At 37.3% G+C, this 22,020-nt stretch overlaps 3 protein-coding genes across 3 annotated transcripts; 1 reads left to right on the top strand and 2 right to left on the bottom strand.

The window, feature by feature from the left end:
* Positions 1 to 1,396: 1,396 nt before the first annotated feature.
* On the bottom strand, positions 1,397 to 11,108 carry nf2b (NF2, moesin-ezrin-radixin like (MERLIN) tumor suppressor b). Its single transcript, XM_079248051.1, has 17 exons — positions 10,823 to 11,108; positions 10,518 to 10,650; positions 9,123 to 9,248; positions 8,801 to 8,923; positions 8,590 to 8,673; positions 8,298 to 8,366; positions 8,091 to 8,173; positions 7,898 to 7,973; positions 7,664 to 7,801; positions 6,667 to 6,741; positions 6,467 to 6,580; positions 6,215 to 6,337; positions 5,751 to 5,968; positions 4,200 to 4,302; positions 3,546 to 3,682; positions 3,288 to 3,456; positions 1,397 to 3,204 (listed from the first exon to the last, which is right to left on the bottom strand). The coding sequence occupies exons 2-17, from the start codon at positions 10,605 to 10,607 to the stop codon at positions 3,157 to 3,159; spliced, it is 1,776 nt and encodes a 591-aa protein (XP_079104177.1). The 5' UTR covers positions 10,608 to 10,650; positions 10,823 to 11,108; the 3' UTR covers positions 1,397 to 3,156.
* A 1,101-nt stretch (positions 11,109 to 12,209) lies between these two features.
* Positions 12,210 to 15,448, top strand: mettl27 (methyltransferase like 27; the record flags this gene model as incomplete). Its single annotated transcript, XM_079248165.1, has 5 exons — positions 12,210 to 12,329; positions 13,881 to 14,009; positions 14,260 to 14,413; positions 14,719 to 14,814; positions 14,923 to 15,448. 5 exons carry the CDS (start codon positions 12,210 to 12,212, stop codon positions 15,123 to 15,125), a joined length of 702 nt encoding a protein of 233 aa, XP_079104291.1. The 3' UTR covers positions 15,126 to 15,448.
* A 2,629-nt stretch (positions 15,449 to 18,077) lies between these two features.
* On the bottom strand, positions 18,078 to 19,049 carry LOC306761239 (claudin-4-like; the record flags this gene model as incomplete). Its single annotated transcript, XM_079247348.1, has 1 exon — positions 18,078 to 19,049. One exon carries the CDS (start codon positions 19,047 to 19,049, stop codon positions 18,078 to 18,080), a length of 972 nt encoding a protein of 323 aa, XP_079103474.1.
* Positions 19,050 to 22,020: the final 2,971 nt, after the last annotated feature.

Below are 22,020 nucleotides of genomic sequence, written 5' to 3'. Positions count from 1 at the left end.
AGCTGAATTGGTAAAATTAGTTATTTTGATTCATTAGACCTCCATATTTGCTATTAAATTACCTGCATTCTCTTTATCCAGGTCGCCTGCTTTGGTCCTAGTAGATGTCCGTCTTGTTTCTATATATAAATAGAAAACCAACATCGAGTCTTATTTTTCTGGTTAAACACGTGGGCTTTTTTGTGAGTTTGTGTAATGAATAGGAAAGGCAACAAGTGCTTCTGTTTGACAATGTAAAAAGGTGTCAAGTGATGGTGAGAACATTAAAGTTATTGAAGGCATTTTTTTATTTATTTAATGGAGATTTAAATGAGGACCTCTCCCTGAGCCGCCACTTTATTGTGGTGAGAGTGTGTCATGAAGATCCTCGGAGCTATTTGGTCGGAAGCTTTATGCCCTTGAAGGGTCACCGAGGTTAAACAGATCTCTAGGGGAGGGACCAGACTAACCATGGCTCAGAGACCCCTGTGATGTATAAAAACATTGGTGTAAGGCTTCCCTCACCTGGACTCAGGTCACTGGCGGTCCCTTTTGGAGCCAGGCTTGAAGGTGGGGCACATAGGCGAGCATCTGGTAGCAGGCCTTTGCCGATGGACTGGAGGGTGTGCTAAAACTACAGGGGATCACACTCCATCTATTCAGGGTCCCTGCAGAGGGTCAGATGGTTGAACCTCTGATTGAGGAGCAGTGTGGTTTTCGTCCTAGGTGTTCAGCAGTGGACCAGCTGTATAGCCACTTCAGGGTCTTGGAGGGGGCATGGGAGATTTCCCAAACAGTCCACGTGTTTCGTGGACTTGGAAAAGGTGTTCAGCTGTGTCCCGTGGACCCCTGTGGGGTGTGCTCTGGGAATATGGAGTACCTGATACCCTTGTACAGACTGTCCAGTACCTGCACCACTGGTGTCAGAGCCTGGTCCCCACTGCCGGCAGTAAGTCAAGATTTGTCTCCAGTGGACTTTTCTAAATTCTCCACTCTCATCTTGTGGCACATTAAACGAGAACTTGTTTTGACACCCTTGGCTTGCCGTTGATTAATTCTTGCAAATGTTTATTTTAATCTTCCAGGTTTTGACATTTCATACCTATGAAAGACACCTGCTGGAGCCCTTGTTTTGCAGATGTTGTCACAGTCGTTTATGCACCCTGAAGAGGTAGAGAGCATAAAGTTCATGCTTTTTTTGGTAAAGATCATCATGTTAAGGCTAATTCTGGTCCTACATGTTAAAATTCAAAAACTCCAACAAGATCATCTCCAGTTGCCAATATTGCTCAGCAGCACTGAAGTCTTTTGCAAAAATTGTTACCATCAATAAGACATCACATTGCTTGTCAGCATTTTAATGGTATTCAACTGCAGTATGCTTACAGACACAATAAGCAAGAATTATTTTTGAATCAGTTGAGAAAAAACCTAAAGAGCACAAACATCATACAAAAAGATACATTACTGCGTCAGTGTCGCAATGAAATTATATACACTTCATGGGCTGAGGAAACAAGGCATTGACAGGCAGTTGTAGCAGTTTTGTCCTTCTGAATATTTGAACTTTAATGTTGTTTGAACACCTGAAAGACAAAACCTAGCCAAACAAAATAACCAAAATGCAGACGTCATGAAATATCAAGGATTTATAGAGCAAATAAATAAGGATAAAAGCAGAAAGTGAAACATATTTGAACAAATTATTATTGTACAAAACCAAGGTTAGTGTTCCTCAATGACAGTCCCATTATAAACCCATCATTTGTCACAGCACTGTATAGAATTTAATCAATCTAATAGGCTGGTGAAAACTAAAATGTGTAATCTCAGGTTGTACATTTGGCATGGAGCTTCTCTCCCTTTTGAAGCATGAAATGAGAAATGCAACATAGCAAGTTCATTCTCTTTATGAAATGCAGCGTATCTGCATCAGAAGGGAAATGCCATAACGCTCAACTTCGCCTCGTACTAAAGCCCGACTGATACGATCAGCTGATATTCGGTTGAAAATAAACTGGCATCAGCCTGCAGATTTTTTTTTTTTCAGACTACAATGCAAAAAGACAAAGAAAAAAAAACGTTTAGGGCGATTTAGAAATGGTGTCATCTATACTTTGTATAGCTGGTTTCGCTTGGATTATGTTAAACACTGCACTATAGAAGAAAACTGATGTGGTTTTATCAGCAGTGATTGTCTGCAACACTAACCCTGAGTTGTGCATGAGCTCACTTAAAAAAAAAAAAAAAAAAGTGAAGGTTTTTAATCTGTTTTATAAAATTATAAAGCAAAACATCAAACCCCAAAGTTAATGGAAGCTTAATGCTAAGACATATGAGCACAAAGACAACAAAAATCACTTTTAAATCTTAAATGGTAGCAAAATAAAAAGAAGTTCAAGGCATGTCAGCAGTCTGGAGTAAAGAATATAAAGTCTTAAAATGGCAGAGAACAAGCTTGAAACTGTAAAACGTGTTACAATCATACTCTGAGAACAACAAAGGCACCTGTGTGATGTCACTAAGGCAGTTCAGGAAGTTTAAGAAGTAGTAAATACCAATAAAAGCCCTAACACTGAATTTATCATTGCTGCACATTATCACTCCAACACACTCATTCTAGTTAATACTGTATTACACACCACCTATAACTAGTCAAGACATCTGTAGTTTCCCCGAGATACATCTCAAATTTGGGTTTCTCAAAAAATGTAAAAAGTAGGAAAAAAAAGTCTTGTTTATTTTAAAGAAAATAACAAAAAAAAAAAAAAAATCAATTTGACTCTGAAAATGTTTTAAGGCAATAATAATAATGCGAGGTAATACTATATCTGACCATCTAAACGCTAGGCTAGGTATCCCTTACAACCACACAAAAACACATGAAATAAAAACTCGTTCATACATCCTTTTTCAGCACCGCATCCTGAGTCAGTGTTAGGCATGTCACACAATTATCTTCTTTATAGAACGGCTGCAGAACTGGCAAACATGCTGCAGCGTAGCGGGTGATGTCTGTCTGCTGTTGGCATACAAAAGGGTTTTTTTTCTTTTAATGTTTTATCACAAATCTGTGTCTGATGTTAGTGTCAGTTAGGTACAAAGAGACCAAACACGTTGACGAAGCACTGAGTTACAGCCACAGGTGCCCTCCTTCCTCACTTTGAAGAACTGGAATCACACTTCTTCGAAGAAGGCCATCTGAGACATGTAGGCAGAGTTTCGCTGCAAAACAACACAAACGTTTTATCCACTTTAACATTCAGAGTGGAGCTGTTTCATTAGCGATTAGTGATGATGAAACGTACATTGCTGTGAGGTATGTAGACCGGCTCCTGGACGTATCCCCTGGCCTCACTATGGAGGCTGTACAGACTGGCTTGTTGTTGCTGCTCCTCCAGCTTCAGAGACTCGATCTCTGACTTCAGCTCCTTCAGCTGGTCCTGCAGGTGTTTGCTCTTCTCCATGTACTCCAGCCTGTATTAGTGCATGACAAATCAGCATCAACAGGCTGATTTTTAACCTTTCTAAAACGGTGCTAGATCGGGTTTTAACCACCAGCTGACCTCTCTCTCTCAATCTCCATCGACAGCCTCTTCATGTCAGAGTCCTTAAAGTCGAGTCGTGAATTCATAGATGCCGCTTCATAGGCAATGTCTGCTGGTTCAGGAGGAGCAGGGGGGGTAGAGTAGGCCGCTATGAGCTGGAGGAGAGGTAAACACACGTCAGAGTGGAAAATCTCAGGAATGTAAAGCACATTATAATAGTGCACTTGTCACACTTCACTGAATCCACATCGTAGGCACATCAAATTAGCCAGATGCTGTCACCACAGCTCAGTCTGAGCAAAAGCAAACTATTTCTATTAAACTCACCCAAAGATAAAAGCATTGCTTTTTTTTTTAATTCATTTATTTTAATTGGTCTGTGTTAAAGTTTTCTGGTTGCTTTGGGAACCATGTTTTATATGCTAAACAAATTCTTTATGCAGCAAAAATATCAGTCATTCCTTTTTAAAAACACAAATGAAAAGAAAACATTGCTTATTTTCTGACCAGTCAATAATATTCTTTCCTGAATCTGAAGACCTCAAACAGGAGATATTCCATTTTCTCCTCATCCATTAATGACAGCCACATATCTGAACTCAATAACTTTCTGAAGGTGAAGTAAGCTAAATGAATAAACAAAGCAGAAAGAGCCCAATCTCGTCACTGTACAGGATATGTTGTCTTGGTGATTTCAAGCAGCTTTTGCTTGGCTCTTCGCTCAGCATCCTTTGCTTCTGTCAGATCCTGTTTCAGGTGATCTGCTTCCTTTAGCCTGGAAACAAGACAACAAGCTCAGTGCCGATGAGACAACAGTCACATTCATTAGCAGTAAATATAGTGATGTCCATTTCCATCCTACAGGTTTTAAAAGCTTCTCAGCTCCAACAGATATACGACTATTTCCCCAAAAGTTTGATGTCAAGTTGTGTGCAAGCTGTTAAAGACCGTTTAATGTGAGTAAGCAGGAAAACATGTGTAAGGTGCCTGGCAGCGGCTTCTTAAGGATCAGAACTGGACATTGGACACAATTTATGCTTTGCACAAGAAATATCATTTTATTTCTCTAATATAATGTAAATGTATGACTACTGGTATTTTTAAAAAGATTTTTAAGATGTGAATCTCCAGTAAAACACTGGACTGAAGAATCAAACTTTATTCATATTTGAGGTCTTTTCCATCTCTCAGTTAGCAGCTGGAAGAATATAGAATATTTTCTAAGTCTTTAGATTAAATTGCTTAAAAAAAACAAAAAAAAAACAAAACAAAAAAAAAAACAGATTTAAAATTAGACTAATTAGACCCAACATAAAAACACACACAGCTGCATATTTGCTAACTATGTCCAATCAATTCATATCTGCACAGCTGGACCTGCTGGATCATGTTCTAAATACATGAAGGATAATTACAGGGATGCACCTGACCACCTGCTACAGCACATGATCTGAATGTGTATGCATATTTAAGATTACCAATTTTTAATCTAAAATAAACTTGAAAGAATTCCTTAAAACAATTTAGACTATTGAGAATTGAGTGACATATAAAAAAAATTGAGCAATAACTACAATATTAGCCTAAACTTAATCCATAACAAAGCCCATATTTTCTTCATTGTACATGAAATTCAGATGCAGCTCGCTGTAAATCTGCGCAGATTCTTCTACAAAAACTTAAACCAGAGGTGCTATGTCTGATTTTTCAGCATCAAATTAAACCTCAGACACTATATGAAGTCCATAAGAAGTGCCCCGACATCCTGCTGCAGTTTAATGAAGACACAGCAGGGTTTAGCTGATCATGTGCCTTTGGTCCACATGAAAGATTAAATTCGTTCTTAAAATTTATGCTTATGGTTCCAACTTTTTAAACAGATATATTTTAATAATGTCCAACAATGATCTCCTCTGTTGGTGTTTGAACAGTTTTGTGATAGACCATAATAATATAAATAAGTTTCATTAAAGCCTTTCACGCCTTTTAAGTCAACATCAGGTGACTGCAGGTTGGAAAGTAAAGAAACTAGCTGTGAGGGTGAAGCACACCAGTATCCAGCTCAGATCCAGCTGCATTTATTTAAAGGTTATGTCACTTAATTTATGTTAAAAAACACACAACACAAGCTTAACATAAGTGTTACATAAAAAGTTACAGCAGAAAGACTACTTAATCTAAGGAAATGCTCCAATAATAACACTAGTAAAGGTGATTACAGACCTCCTTTCAGACTGCTCCACCAGTTTTCCAGCCAGCTGCTCCGCCTCCCTCATCTTCTGCTCCATCAGCCTTTTCTCCTCCTTGGTCTTCATGGCAGTGACCTCTAACCTCTGTCTCTCCTGCTCAGCTTCTGCAGCCTTGTGGGCCAAAAGTTTGGCTTCTTCTTCAGCAATCTGGGCTTTCTCTGCCAGTAGGTCTGCCGTCTCCTCAGACCGCAGCTGCATTAAAACAGTTAATGAGCATTTTTTTTTACAATATGGCTTTAGATAAACTGGTGTTTAGTAACGAGCAAGATGGAGGAATCTGTAACACAGATGGCATAAATATAGATTTTATTTTTTTTAATAAATTTCCATCATGATTTTGTCCTATAAGTCTGCCAGTCTAACAAAAGTCACTCTGAAGTAAAAAAAAAAAAAAAAAAAAAAGAACCAATCATCTAATCTGAAAGATGAGTTTCTCACCAGGGCTTCATTGGCCAGTCGTGCTTCGTCCTGAAGCTGGAAAAGACGTCGTTCCATCTCCTCTTTTGCCCGTTCTGCTTCCTCCCTCATCTGTTTTTCCCGTGCCAGGATCTGACGCTCCATCTAGATGGAGACCAAGAAATAGAAGTTAAACTCAAGACAATAAACAGGAATCGTTCTGAATGTCTATTGAGTTCACTACTTCTAACATAATCATTATCACTGCTCCAAAAGAGGTGCAAAAACACCAACCTTCTTGCGGGCCTTCTCCTCCTTAGCTTGAGCCTTCATCTGCTGCACTTCAATGGAGTCCACCTTCCTCCTCCTCATGAACAGATCATGATTACCAATGCACAACTGCAGGATCTTCATACAGGAGAGATTACTTACTGTTTACCTTTTAGGGACTTTGTAAAAATCAAACATGAAGGTGGAGAAAGAGGAAAACAAACCAGTTTGTTGACACGCAATTGGGATGAGTAGAACTTGAAGACATCTTTCTTCTTGTCCAGGGGTTTGATTGTGAACTGTCAGGAGGAAAAGTTAAAACACTGATGTCATTGATATTGTAACATTGGCAAAGTTAAGAGGTGAATATGTTTTTTTTTTTTTGATGGACATTTCATGACTTGAAGCAAACAGTTGCAAACATCTAAATCAAAATAGGCTTTTTTTTTCCACTCCATAATTTTTACATTGAGCCTATTTCTGTGAGGAACTGCAATTATTTTCCAAACTCCTCATTAAAAACTTAATTTTACTGCTATTTTCTATTTATTCTTTTCTTTCTTTAGTTGTAAAACTTTCATCATAAGATTTTTATACATTCTGGACATTATCCCTATTTTTGATTCTCCCATATTGACTGAAATCAGTTTAATTAACACTGAAGTTTCCTTTTCAAGAGAACATTTTTTAACAAACTAATTGTAATAATGCCTATACATTTTATGGTGAATTTGTGACAACGAGAGGCAGTGCATCTTTTCAAAACTGTATTAAGCGGGACAACATGAGCAGCCGTTGACAAAAACAAAACTAAAAGACGTTAAATACAACACATACCACAAGTACATATGAAACTGGAAACCAGCTTTGCTTTACTTCTTAAGGACAGACCACCTGGTCTCCAGATTTGACATCTGAATGGACTCGTAAGGAAGTGAGTGGATGATAAAGATTACATCATCCAAAACAAAACAAAAAAAAACTAAATTGGTCAAATAAATAACCGTAACTCAACTTAGGCAGTAGGAGAGTGATCTAAATAAATAAATAAATAAACCCTGGAAAAATAGTTTTTCCATCATATTCTAACATGAGACTAAAGAAATTCTGAAAGCATGTCTGCTTTTTCAGTGACATTATTTGGAAAACATAGTTTCCAGATTTTTGCTAGCTTATCCAAACCAAAACAAAGATGTAATAATGTCTTCCGTTTGTTTATACCTCCTTTTCACTGTAAGAGATATTCCTGATCCCGCTCCATGGGAAGGACTTGTTGGGGTTAAGTTTACTGTTGGGGCTGTAGATGTGAAGCCCCTGAGCATCCACTCCGAGTAACAGGTCCGTGTCCCTCTTATTTTGCTGTTGACGTGAACCGATATGACAGCAACGTTAAAAGCTGCATTTTTAATGGCACCATGCAAAATGAAACATTGTTTCACAGCCACTAACACTCACTGTAATGGCGAAGTAGCTGACACCGTACATCTCAAGGTCCTGAGCGATCTTTAAGTATTCCATCTCCGCTTCGTCTCTGTATGGACGAAGGTGAGAGTTATTTTCATCTCATCACACCACTGAAAGTAGGATCATACCTTTTTCAAAGGTGTTAATTTGTTTTCACATGTTGTCTTTGAGCAGTTAAACCTACCTGGCGATGCCTCTGTGCTCAGCATACCAAGCTGTGATCTTCTCCTCCCACATGTCGGCTGTCATTTGGTACTGCATCAGAACCTGGGATATTGACAAAAGATCACAAGGGTGACATTATACACGCTGAACCCACCGACACCGGCAAGCACCGAGTAACAAATAAAACAGTTTTCACACAAATGTGGAGGAAGTGCTCTATGCATACCCTTTTAGGCAACAGCTCATCTTGTGCCAAGAAGCCTGGCTTGTGAAAGTTTGGGTCGTAGTCCCCATACTGTTAAGGTTCACAATAAAGCAGATAAACAAGAAAGAGATAAAACAAACATGTTGCTCAATGAAAAACTAAAACATATAAAACATTTCAAACATAGGTAATAATCAACTTTTTCATTTAAAATCTGAATAAAGACTCAATTATAAAAATTAAAGTTCAGCTGTCAGACACAAAAAGCAGTACAGCTTAAAACATCAAATTTAACGTTGCACGGTCCTCCTACCTTTGCCTGGACAGCATAGGATGCCAGCAGAACTGAAGCCTCGGGGGAACAAAAGATCTCTTCATCTAATATCTGTTTTTTCACCTAAAAAATAGTTTTTATAAGATAAGTTAAGATACTTAACTATATTATGCCTTCTTTTTAAAAGCATTTGTATGATAAAATAACACATGTATGATTGTTTTTAAAGGAATGCAATTGGCTGCGTTACCTGTAAGAAGAAGAGGTGTTGAGTAATTTCTTGGACTAGTTCCTCCTCTACTTTTTCAGGGAAAAATTTGGCCAGGAAATGAAACGTAATAGGTGAGTCCTTAGGAACCTCCTGGTCTAAAACCTTCATCGACAAATAGGGAGCAGAAACGTTGAAGAAAGTGAGCAACAAATGTGCTAACAGCTAACTTTCACTTAAGTGTTATGCAATGACCAATGTAACTTGGAATAAACTGAGATATTTATAAACTGTTATTTTTATCCTTTAAAACAATATGACAAGTTAAAAAATAAACCAGAAAAAAATGACTATTTTTACTCACCCTTTTCTCTGGTTTTAGCCAGGCATAAGTGTCCTTAACTGTGTACCTCAGTCCAAAAAACCAGGTTTCCCTTAAACCAACAGTGCGACACACCAGATCGAACAGATCTTTTCCTTTCCATTTAACCTGAGAGAAACAGAAATAAACACATTAGTGAACTAAGATGCTGGAAACTGAAGCCCTATAGTCGGTGTTCTGGGTTTATTTTCAGTTATCAGACCTTACAAGAACATTTTTGTGCCTGCATGCTGCTGCCATCTGTTGAAAATGTTGTGTGTAAAATTTAACAGGACCACCAAAGCTGACATGTCAAACAACATGACTTTATCTTAACTGTCAGTGTGAGGCTTCACAATAGAAACAGGTTGTTTTAGATTTTATTGTTGTTTCAGCTTCTTTTTGTCGACTCATTTTCAGATGTCTGCCTTTGAATTGCTGCTGACAGCAAAGCTGCAACCACAGTTATTTATTCAGAGTTCATGCTTCGTTTTGATGTTGTTGTTTAATATTATTTTGTGTTTTAAATTTGTGATCAGGTATGCAAATCAGTTTTCCTTGCAAATGTTTGGCCACACTTTGTATGTACCAAACAAGGCATTGCTTCTTCAGACATATTTCACTCAGATAACCTGCATGAACCTCTCTTGGAAGATAGATTAGTTCTATGCCATTTTTCAACGTGAAACCAACTACAGTTTCACTGTTTGTCCTTTTTCTAAAAGTTAAATTGATTATAGCAGCACAAAGGAGGTGCGGCTTTTCTGTTTAAAAATGTCCTTTTTTTTTTTTTTTATAACTTTTTAATAGCAGGCTGACACACTAATTCTTGTACCCAAAAAGCATTTCAACCAAAAAAAAAAAAAATCAGCATTGCTTAAAAAACAGATGAAATCTGAATCAATAGTATCAGTATGAAGGTCTGATTAGTGAATGAATAACTTGTATTCTGTTAAAAACAACAACAAAAAAAATCCCCTCACTGTGGGAACCGGCACTAAATGATGAGCGAAGCTACAGTTCAAATTGTGAATTCAGTCATTTGATTGCCCAAAAAGTAGATGAGCATCCACTGAAGTCTACTTGCAATATGTTTGGGAAAACCTCCCAAACATAATGCTTGAATGTCATGCGTAAGAATATAAGTTTCTGATCACAACAAAATAGCTCTGCTACTTTTGTTTACTCCCACATAATGAGCATCTGTACTCTGACTTGAGAAAGATCATCAGGGATTCTGCACATCAGGGCCTAAAGAAATCATCAACATAATACCACATGTGCAGCTTTCTTTTAGAGAGCAAATAAAGATATCACACACAACTACAGCCATAGATTTCATGTTGGTTTGTTTCAGAGGCATACAAAACATCCACAAAGACCTACAGATTTCCATACCTCACAACTGAACTCCATTTCAGCATCCATAGTGATAACTTTGACTTTGAAAGTTTTTGGTTGTTTCTTCTTTAATCCCAGAATAGACATCTTGATTTTATATACAGATATATATATATTTTTTTTTAAAAACCTGCAAAAAAGAACAGATTTGTGTTGAGACCCAAGAAAAAACTAATCAGTTCAAGTATGATTTTAAGCTATCGAGTGATAAAATAATGCTACAGCTAATTATTTTAAAGGAAAAACGTGTTTTCCCTTTGTTTGAAACACAAACCAAACAAAATAGGAATAAGGCCCATTACCAGGGAGTAAATTTAAACTTCTGCCGTCCAGCAAGACTCAGAGGAGGTTGGGCTTTTGTGTTGAGTTGACCAATGCTAAGCTAACTTCTACCAGTGTTAATTTTACACGCTTCGCCACAAAAAACGATTAAACAAGTTAGAAACAGAGCGGAACTTTGCGGAGATCTCCATAATGTCATATAGAGAATAAATGGCTTGTGGTTATCAGCGATACAACTTTGCTAAAGCTACTGAATCAGTTTTAACGAAGTTAGCTTAAAATCAGAAGGACTTTCCAGAAGATTTTTGTTTTGACTCCCAGAAGCGCTACAGGTGGGAACATGTATAAGGCAACGGGATAGCGATACTGCGCATGTGCAAAACCATGAGACACATGTCTACTTCAGTGGCCGTAGGAAGTTTTTGACATGAAGTTTTTTTCATTTGTGTAAAAGGTTTTAATGAATGAGATCATGGGGGTCTATCCAAAATTAATTAGTGCAGATATGATATATTTAGCTACTGATGACAAAAGCAAGTCGATGGAAAGTTTTTACGCTAAAACGAAGATTTTTTTTCCCACTTATAATAAGTATCTGAAATGTCAGAGAACGTCTCTTTTCCTGATATGACTTACTGAGGGAATAGTGGACCCGAGTGTACCTGAGTCCTTACTTGTATCGTTTCCTGGTTCAGTTGGCAACTCATGAGTGTTGTCCCTCTGCATGAAACTGTGAGATCTGGAGAGAAACAGTCAGTAAAATAAAAGCCAGGTCAGTGTTTGTAGCTCCACCACTTCATTCGCCCTGCATATTATTTGTAATGGGAGGTAGCTGTAGCAACAAGCAAGGCCTTTCACAACCAGCAAGCAGCAGCATTATGCAGATACAGTAATGGTTCATATTCATTTCTCTCTCCTTTTCCCTACTTCATCGTGATAATGTAAGGGTTATGATCTACAACAGTTGGTGTATTAGTCAGAATGTTATTTTTCTTTTATTTAGTCATTATTTAAACAGATAAAATTAATTAAGATAATCCCTTTTACAGGGGTAATCTGACCAAGAGCAACACCAGTTAATATTAATACCAGCTACTATTTCTCAAAAAAAAAAAAAGATAGGTGAAGAAAATAAAACACTTCTCAAATTTGATATGTGACAAATGCACTAGTGACTGTACTGCGCAGATTAGTTCATTAAAACATCTCCATGCAATCTCGTAATGCTGCAGTGATTCTTTGAAAAATTCAGTCATTATAAATGTATGTAAATGATATCTATTACAATAATGTCGAAAACAACAACAAATTTAATCAAAAAGAGTAAGGAGATGAGGTTGTTAGAAGATGTAATTTTATACACTTGTTTAATTATGCCATTTTCTTTTCTCAGACAGGTTTTATATAATGTCAGCGATCAATGAAGCTTTTGACAATGTAAAAGCAATAATCTTATCAGCTCATGAAAGTACCACGTCATGGGAAAAGGTCAAATTTTACAACTCCTGGGCAGAGAACTACGATCAGGTGAGCAGAATGTTGAATGGTAACACCAACATATTGGCGTTGTCTTGTCTTAAATTAAATAATTCCTTTGTTCCTTCCTTCCCCCCTTCCTTCCTTCTGTCCTTACTTCTTTCATCCCTCCCAAGTAATTACAATGGTCCTTGAAAAACTATAAATCATTTGTAGTGTTTTATGTTCAACAATACCTTTACATAAACCCAAAATATATTAGACAAACACACACAATATATATATGTGTATATATTTATATTTATATCTATATCTATATCTATATATATAGAAAGTGCAGTAATAGTTGCATTTAGGGTTCCTCACATGAACTGCTTGCTATTGATTCTTACATAACATTTCTGTTACTGTCTTGCTGTATAATCCCCTTTTCCTAAAGGTTTACAGACTGATTTTTTTTTTTTTTTAACATAGAATTAATTAGTATAACTTTTAATTCATCGTTCCTTCAATGATGGGAAGGCTGTGTGGTCCGAGTGCTGGTAAATAGGCTCAAACCATCATATTACCACCACCATGTTTCAGACAAGAGTCAGTTCACTTCACATGATTTGTACTGACCTGCTCATCTGCAGCATTTCAGTTTTTAAAGATGTTGCTTTTTCCCTGCAACTTTGCAATACATGCCATTGTTGTTCAATTATCTCTGATGGAAGAATTACATTTAAACTCTTTTCAACCTAAAGGCTTTCACTAATTTTTTAGGTCCTCAAATATGTATTGTGCTTCTGCTAAGATACATTTCCATAAAGTGTTCTGTGAGACTTGAGTGTGTAATTGTTCTTTAAATAAAGGAAATATTTTTCTTTAATTAAATACAGAAACAATTGACAGTTTGTTACTTTAACAGAAGCTGATGCTGAAACTGATTTTTCACTCGTGATGCACCTCTGGGATCAACCTGAAACATTTGCCAAACAATAGATACAAGAGCAGCATTATACTGCCACCTAGTGGTCATCCAGAAGTTGACTGCAACATTTGAAACTACAACTTTTATCCACTGAAGATGGTGTATTCATCTGCATGAAAGATGTCAGGTGCAGAAAATGATATACTTTAGAACTTTCCTTCTGTAGGATTTTAATAGCTTTGAAAAAGTTATAAAATGATAAAACTCAATACTTTAACTGAACCTTTTTTAGGTCATGTTTAGCACGAGCATGGCCAAAGTCCTTAGATTGCTGGATGCAGATTTATGTATCCAGCTATGGCTGGTTAAGAATGGACTGTAGACTGCAAACAGAAGAAACAGGAGCCATTTATTCAGTAGAAAGGAGTTTTCTTTTGAAGTATACACACTGATTTGTCACTGGTTACACTGAGTGTGTGACCAGTGACAAAACTTACTCACACTGAAAGGAGGAAGCACAGGTCCTGACCTGAGCAATACATCTAACACTTTCAAGTTTAACTGACGTACACCAGCTTGGTTGAAGTTTGAAACTGAAACTTGCAACAAAGGTAGAAACTATCAACTGTTCAGTCTGTCAGATGAATATTTACTGCACACGTTTCTCTCTTCACTCTTAAAAACAATAGGATGTAGCTGTTCTGGACTACCGTGCACCAAGTCTGGCAGCAAACAGCATCTCATGCCATTTCGGCAGTGCACGAGAAGCAGCTCTTGTGTTGGATGTTGCATGTGGTACAGGATTGGTAGCCAAGCAAGTAAGTAACTCCTGCATTAATGAAAAATTGGCAGAAGACTATCAATAGCTAATACAACGTGTTTTAATAGAGGATAACTTTTCTGAAGAAATTCTGTTATGGAGTCTTGAATATTTGATTTGTTTATTGAACTTTGACCCTTTTTATTATCAAAGATGCTGTAACTTTAACAGAATATAAATAAGCAATTTATTACATGGAAAGCTATAATTTCTTGTGTTCAGTTATTGCTACATTGCTAACAAGCAACTCTGCATCTGATGCACAGATGAAAAAACATGGATTTGGACATTTTGTCGGTATAGATGGCAGTGAGGCTATGCTGGACATGGCCAGAGAGAGCGGTTTGTACCAAGACTTGAAGCAGTCCTTGCTGGGCGAGGATCCACTGCCTGCACATTGGGGTAATAAAGATGATGGTGATAATAATAATAATTATATAGATCATTATCATGGGTCACTGGTGATCGCGATCCTCGACATGATTTTTGTATCTTTAGTTGTTTGACGGTAACCGGGATGATCCTGAACCCCTCAGTCTGCACTCAAGACACTGTTGTGGTTGTTTTATTGGTCGCCTTCTGAAAAATGTTTTAATGATCTTTGTAATTACGTGTTTAAACATGTCTTTAGAGTTTGTACTACAAGGCACAACCTGCCTGTGTTGTACTGCAGTTGTGGAACTGATTTCTCTTCTCTTTACTTCCAGCTGATATGTTTGATGTGGTTGTGATTGTGGGAGCGTTAAGTATGGGTCAGGTTCCTGTTGGTGTGGTCAGAGACCTGTGCAAGGCCTCCAAATCAGGTAAGAATGTGATTTTTGGTTCATCTTAAACTAAAGTCATAAGATGTAACTTAGTGGCAACCCACATTGCTTTGTATACCACACTGCACTGTGTCATCTTTCCACCAGGTGGCTACATTTGCATGACAACCAGAAGTAATCGAGACAACCTGGAATACAAAGCGTCCCTTGAGAGCGAGCTGCGACGGATGGAAGAAGAGGGGCTTTGGACCTGTGTAGAGGTCACCGAGGTGAATGACTGGGAGAGAGCCGTGTCAGAGCAGGAGGATGGCTACATATCTGGCGTAGTGTACCTCTACAAGAAGCTATAATTCAATGTGCAACTGAGGGAGTTGAAAAACCTTTACATCAGAAATTGTGCAGAATGTTCAAGAATATACAAATTATTTGAGTATAAAGATATTCTGCTAAATTAACACATACAGTGTAAATAAAATATGTTAAATATGTATGCCTATATTTGTTGGCATCATGTCATAAGTGGTGACGTGTATCCACAAATCTGGTGTCCAACAAGGGATTGTCCTTCTCATAAAGTTTTTAACTGCGTTAGAAGCCTACAGGTGCTGCACTGGAACAATGGACTCTAAGTATAAATCCAGAGGAGGCAAAAATGTAAGCTAAAACTAGCCTGGAGCCCTTCAAAAAAACATGAGATCCCTGTTTCACTTAAAACAGGGTGGAGTTGATGCTAATCTTAGATTTTATTGGAGGCTTGTTGTTTATGTTTTAGTTTGAATTCTTTGTAGTTAAGATCTTTCAATGTAAGCACAAAGATGTTGTATGTCTTCTATAGGCTCTGCCATCTGTCAGGACAGCAGCATAAGAACCAGACATTCTTAGAAACCGACCAAACTATTCAAGTCAGGAGCTGGTAGTCCAGAGAAGACTGAAGACATCACTGGAAAAAAAAAACAAAAAAAAACAAAAAAACAACATATGTGATTATAAACACCCCCCCCCCCCCCCCCCCCCCCCCCACACACACACACACACACACACACACACACACTGCAATGAGAAAACTGTGCTTAGTCAGAGGTTTCGCTGTAACATAAAAGAGTTCAGGAGGGCTTTCCTCTGAGCTATCACCTTTAACAATAACTTAAATAAATGATATTTCCCTGACATTTAAAGATAAGAAAATAACTAAAAGAAACCAAAGAAAAGACAAAACTACAACATAATAATTTCTCCCCATTTCGTTTCGTATTAATCAACTTGAGCCCTGCAATAGACTGGCGGCCTGTCCAGTGTGTTTATATACTGTAATTCTGGCAGCTTAGCCAACTTTTCCCTTCACACTTTGATTCTGTACCTTTCTGTCCTCTCTTTTCTTGCTTTTTTTCTTTTCTTTTACATGTTTGGTTAATTGGTGACTATAAATTGTCCCTAGGTGCGAATGGTTGTTTGTCTCACTGTGTTAGCCCTGCGATGGACTGGCGACCTGTCCAGGACGTACCCTGTCTCTCGCCAAAAGATTGCTGGGATAGGCTCCTGCTTCCCCGCGACCCTTAATCAGACTAAACCGTTCGGATAATAAATGAATGAATGAATGAATGAACAACTTGATACTGTTTCTATGTCATCAATCTTATTAGGCAGAAGTGTTTTTATTTGCCACAGGCCAAACTGGTTTTGTCCACCAACAACCTTGAGATGTCAGCATGTCATCAGCATGGATGTTGGCTTAAAGGTTTTCCAGTGCATCAGTCACGTCACCAGGCACGTCAGACATGCCTCTGAGGAAAAGCAAAAGAAAAGCGAAAATGCTAAATTAATTTGGTAGAAAAGTAAATCAATGAATTTAATATGACGTACACATATTACTGTGTTATAATCTGTCTGTGGACTCAATAAAGTATTTGTCATTTTATTTAATTTCATTTTCACTGAAAATTAATATGAAGTTATGTGAGGTGTTTTCAGTTAATGTCCTCTTCTCCGGATTTACCTTTTGTGTTTATTTTGAGATTTTCTTCCTCATTAAACCAATAAAATGTTTGTGGTTGGGTGGTTGTGCATCTTACAGAGACATCACAAAGATGTTTTACTTTCTGAGGAAGAAAAAGCCGCACGTTGATGCTAAATGATGATGCTTCTGGGGATTTGAATCAGAAAACTTAAAAGATATTCCGTAAACATGATTCACTGAAACCAATGTTGAATCCTTCACAAACACTCTGCACAAACACACAGTACTTCCTCCTCCAACAATGGACTCCTTTGCTATGACACTCTCTGTTGAACCAGTTTGTCCTGTGACCTGTAATAACTGGGAACAGGGGGAAAGAAAGTCCCAATTGGTTGTTAAAAGCTCTTTTCTGTTCACGTCTCGCATTTCTGAATGTTTTAAGAAATGTGAAAGAATTCAGTAAATTCACGACTCATTGAATTAAAGTAAGTTATTGAAACATGACTGCGATGGACTGGCGAGCTGTCCAGGGTGTACCCTGCCTGTCGCCCAAAGCCGGCTGGGATAGGCTCCAGCTTCCCCGCGACCCTGAATTGGAATAAGTGGTTCGGAAAATGAATGAATGAATGAATATTGAAACATGAATGTAAAAATGTTTTAAGTGATCTTTTTATTTTATTATTTTTGTTTTAATAAAATAAACCATCAAACTTTACTTCTTTGACAAAATCTTTACAGAAACCTCTGTTAAGAACGCACAAGCAAATGGAGATTTCATGGCCTTTCTCACATACTCAGATGGAAAAAAGGAGATAATTATATTAATGTTGATAGAAATGAAAAAATCAGTATTATAGTAAATATCTGCTTAAAGCTCCTTCATAAATCATAGTATTCAAGCTGCTATTTGTCCAACATTAAGAAAATAAACTACAATGTTTGAGGTAAAAATCTAAATAAATCTTCATTCAGTGCATTTAAACAAAATAAAAGAGCTGATGCCAGTATGATATTTCACATTAACAAGTTACTGATGTAAACAGTCTGCAGTAAAGAAGTAAATTCATTCCTGTATACTTTACTTGCTCTACTTTAAGCTGGTTTTCCTACCAGTTCCAGACCATAAAGCTACTTTTTTTTTTTTGCTCTTCATTAAGGGGTTTACTCCTTTTCTCTGGTTTCCTTCAGAAAGAACTGCTGATGAAATGAGATTGTGGTCTCATGAACTACTTTTCATCAGTAAAATATCACAAAGTCAGACTTTCAAACACCAGTTTGCATAGTAAAGTGTATCATGCATATAAACTTCAGTGAGCATATGTCCATTTTTCATCTCTTCGTGCTCATATTACAGGTAAGTTTTTGCTGGATTTGCAGATGTGTCTTCATTTTCACTCAGAGCTGATGTCTCCTCCATCTCTGCTTGTTGTAGCTGAGACTTTGTGGACAGCGCCTCGCTGTGTTCGGATTTAGTCGATTCTTCCCTTTTCATCTGTGACTTTGTCGATGGCGCCCATGATCTTTCTGACTCTCTGAAATCCTGGTCAGAGCCAACCTCCCATGGAGGATTTGTGTTCAGTGGAGACTTTGGTGTTGCTCCCTTTTGGCTTTGAGGCCTGGGGGACATGACCCGGACTGGATTGGACATTGCAGTGGGTACCCTGCTGTAATGTGAACCCATCTTGCTGGACCCATTGGAGGAGCGGACCACTAGGTAGCGAACAGAGGGGCTTTTGTCTGTGTCATGTTCTTTAAGAGGGCAAGCTGAGCTGATGAACAAACCTCCTCCCAGAACAAGCAAGATGGACGCTCCCCAACCAATATAGAGACAAGCTCCAAGCTCCATCTGCTGAGCGTCTATGGAAGCACTGTAGAACTTACTCACCACTGTCCCCGCAGTCCATGATGTGGGGATCAAACAGAGCACCCCTGTGGCTATCAACACTATCCCTGCTGCCACTGCCACTTTGCTCTTTGCTCCACCTCCTTCTTCATCCAAGAAACGAGTGCACTTTCCTCCAACAAAGGCCAGAATGAGACCCAAGCTGCCTATGGTGATTGCAAGCGCCATGAGAGCCCTGGCAGCCTGCAGGTCAGAGGTCAGAGCAAGGAGAGATTCATAAGGCTTACACTGGATGTGGCCAGTGCTCTGAACCACACAGGTCATCCAGATGCCCTCCCAGACGGTCTGAGCGGTCACAATAGTACTGCCCACAAAGGCGGTGACCTTCCACATGGGCAGTATGCAGCTGATGATGACCCCTGCCCAACCCAGCAGGCACAGTCCACTGGCCAACATTTGCATCCCCAACGAGGCCATGATGAAGAGACAGAAAGATCTGAAAATGTTCAGGAAATCCTCACCGACCTTTCTGCTGAGCGTCTTTTACCTTTTCTGCAGTCCTCTTTGTCGGACTTCTCTTAGTGTGCCCTTTTTATCACGTTGTCCTTTTCATATGCCTCCATTTCTCTGTATTTATTCTACTTGCCACATTTGCTATACTGGTTGTATCCGTTTTAGCAGTGCGGAGCTCGGTCCAACTGTTTCGCTTGTTCTTTTGCCTCCGGTAGCCTTTAGAAAGCTGCAGGTGTGTCGCAGTTTGGCCGTACTTCATTTGTTTACAGACATCTGTCTCTTCCCCTCCCCTTTTGTAGTCCTAACAACCATCTTCTCCTACTCCCTCTCCTTCTGTCCCTTTTCTCTTTCTTAACTTGAGAGTGCTTTTTCTCTTTTGTTACCCGAGCAGCTACCTGCATGAAACTGGACAGGTGTAAAAGCACCACACCCACTCCCGTGGGTAAAGAAGGGGGAGGATGACATGCGTGTAGCATGAAAGAGAAAGAGGAGTGGTGGTGACATCATCTTTTCTTTTCCTTGTGTTTACATACTTGCTTTGAAAATGGCCAGATCTGAGTAAATCAACAACAGAAGAATGAATAAAGATGGAAATGAATTACAAAATGAGCTCCTGGCATGAAACATTTTATAAGATGCACTCCAGAGTTTTATTGCATCCTGAGAAAACACCACATTTCTGTTGAAATTCGATGTGTGATTTGATCTGGTTAAAATATTCTTTGTCTATCATCTAACAGCACAAGTGCATAATTGTGCTGGCAGTTTCTGTGTAACAAGAGGAGAAGGAGACATGGAAGACAATGTGCAAAGAGAAAAACCTGTTTCCTGTTTAGCAACATCACTTGTGCGGGAAAAACTGGTTTGACACATGCAGATACTGCCCTTACTCGTCAAACATGTACACACACACAGATCATGCAGAATCTAGAGGGATGGTTTTTTTATTTTTTTATTTTTCCCCAAAATAAAAAATTCTTTTTTTTACTCCTCTTTTTGTCTGTTGGTTCTTTCTATGTGTGTCTGACTTGTTCAGACGGTAGTGTTTACTGGATTCTCGGGGCCGGATTTTTAAACTATAGACAGAAACCATGACTCATCTCACACATGATTTGGCACCTGTGACTGCAGAATTATGTGGAGATAAAAATGTACACCTCACATGAACTTAAAGCCATGAGTTCACAAGCCTTTGTAGTAAATTCTACCTGCTATGATGTGTGCATGAGAAATGTAGTATGGACACTCATACAAGCATTAGAAACTTTCCACTGTTTTTTTGTTGTGGACAGTTTTAGACAAATGATAATCTGACACATTCAAGCTTATTTTAAAATTCAGGCACTAAACTAGATGCTTATTTCTTATTTTAGTTGTATATGCATATTCAGGTAAAAGAGAGAAATTAAGGATTGGACTATACGTTTGTTCAGGATGGGTGGTCAGTGTGGGGTTTTATATGTGCTGTGTGTCTGTGTGTATGTGTGTGTGTGTGTGTGTGCGTGTGTGAGAAGGAATAGGATCTATTGTTTATTTTTAAATAATTAAATACATAAATGTGTGATAAATTAAGCATTTTCAGAAACCTAAACACATCATTTTAAAGGAGAAATTTGATGTTGATTATGATTGTGTTATCATGTCAGGTATTTTTTTCCTTTTTTTTTTTTTGTAAAGTTTTGAAATTCTGCATTGTGTTTTGATGCTAATTGGACATTAGAGCTGCTGATAAATATGATGAAAAGGATCCAATATGTTTACTAAGTAAAACAAATTTCCTATTTATTCATATAAACTTGCAGGTTGTGCAAATACAGCATTTTTCTTTGACAAAAGATGTTTCATGTCACATTTGCAGTACACATGCTGAACACACTCCAAAAACACACAACAAACACTGTGTCAGACCAGTAATCTGCCAGTATAAATTCCAGACTTTCTGTTCTTTCTTTTGTTCTGCAAAAAGTAGCTTCAAATGAAAAACTTTTCTTTCTCTCCATTTAACATGGCATCCCTTCTTTGTTCTTATATCCATGTCTTATAGATTATTATAAAATAAATTCAATTACACAATAATTTTTAATGTGAAGTGAGTCATTCTTCGTGGTGAATCTGGGACCTGAAACCAGATTAATGGATTTGTTCATTTTAAGATTGACGCTTTTGAAAATCTTTCCTGGCATTCAAAGACAAAATAAGGAACCATCTCAGATTACATCAGTTTTAATTGTGTACAATAACTGAGAAAACACACACACACGTACATAGTCCACATACACACAGATATATATATATATCTAAATATATATATATATATATATATATATATATATATATATATATATATATATAGACATATATATATGTATATACATATATATATATATATATATATATATATATATTTTATATATATATATATATATATATATATATATATATATATATATATATATATATATATATATATATATATATATATATTTAGATATATATATCTGTGTGTATGTGGACTATGTACGTGTGTGTGTGTTTTCTCAGTTATTGTATATATATATATATATGTATATACATATATATATATATATATATATATATATATATATATATATATATATATATATATATATATATATATATATATATATATATATATATATATATATATATATATTTATATAAACCAATAATAAATAATGACACAATTAAATTTGAATATGGTGTTAGCAGTTATATGGTTAATTATTAATTATTACTTTTTGAAAATGTTTCAAATCTTGCATACATCATGGAAAAAAATATATAGGTGAGTCTAGGGGAAAAAAGCATATAAAAAAGTAAAACTGTAGAGGGTTAATAGATTATTATATCTATGCATACCTGTATTAAAAAAAAAACAAAAAAGAAAAGAAACATGTCCGTTTCTGTTTCTTTC

Source organism: Telmatherina bonti (genome assembly GCF_933228915.1).
Source record: "Telmatherina bonti genome assembly, chromosome: 10".
NCBI classification, from domain to species: domain Eukaryota; kingdom Metazoa; phylum Chordata; class Actinopteri; order Atheriniformes; family Telmatherinidae; genus Telmatherina; species Telmatherina bonti.
This window is presented reverse-complemented; position numbering and strand designations above follow the sequence as displayed.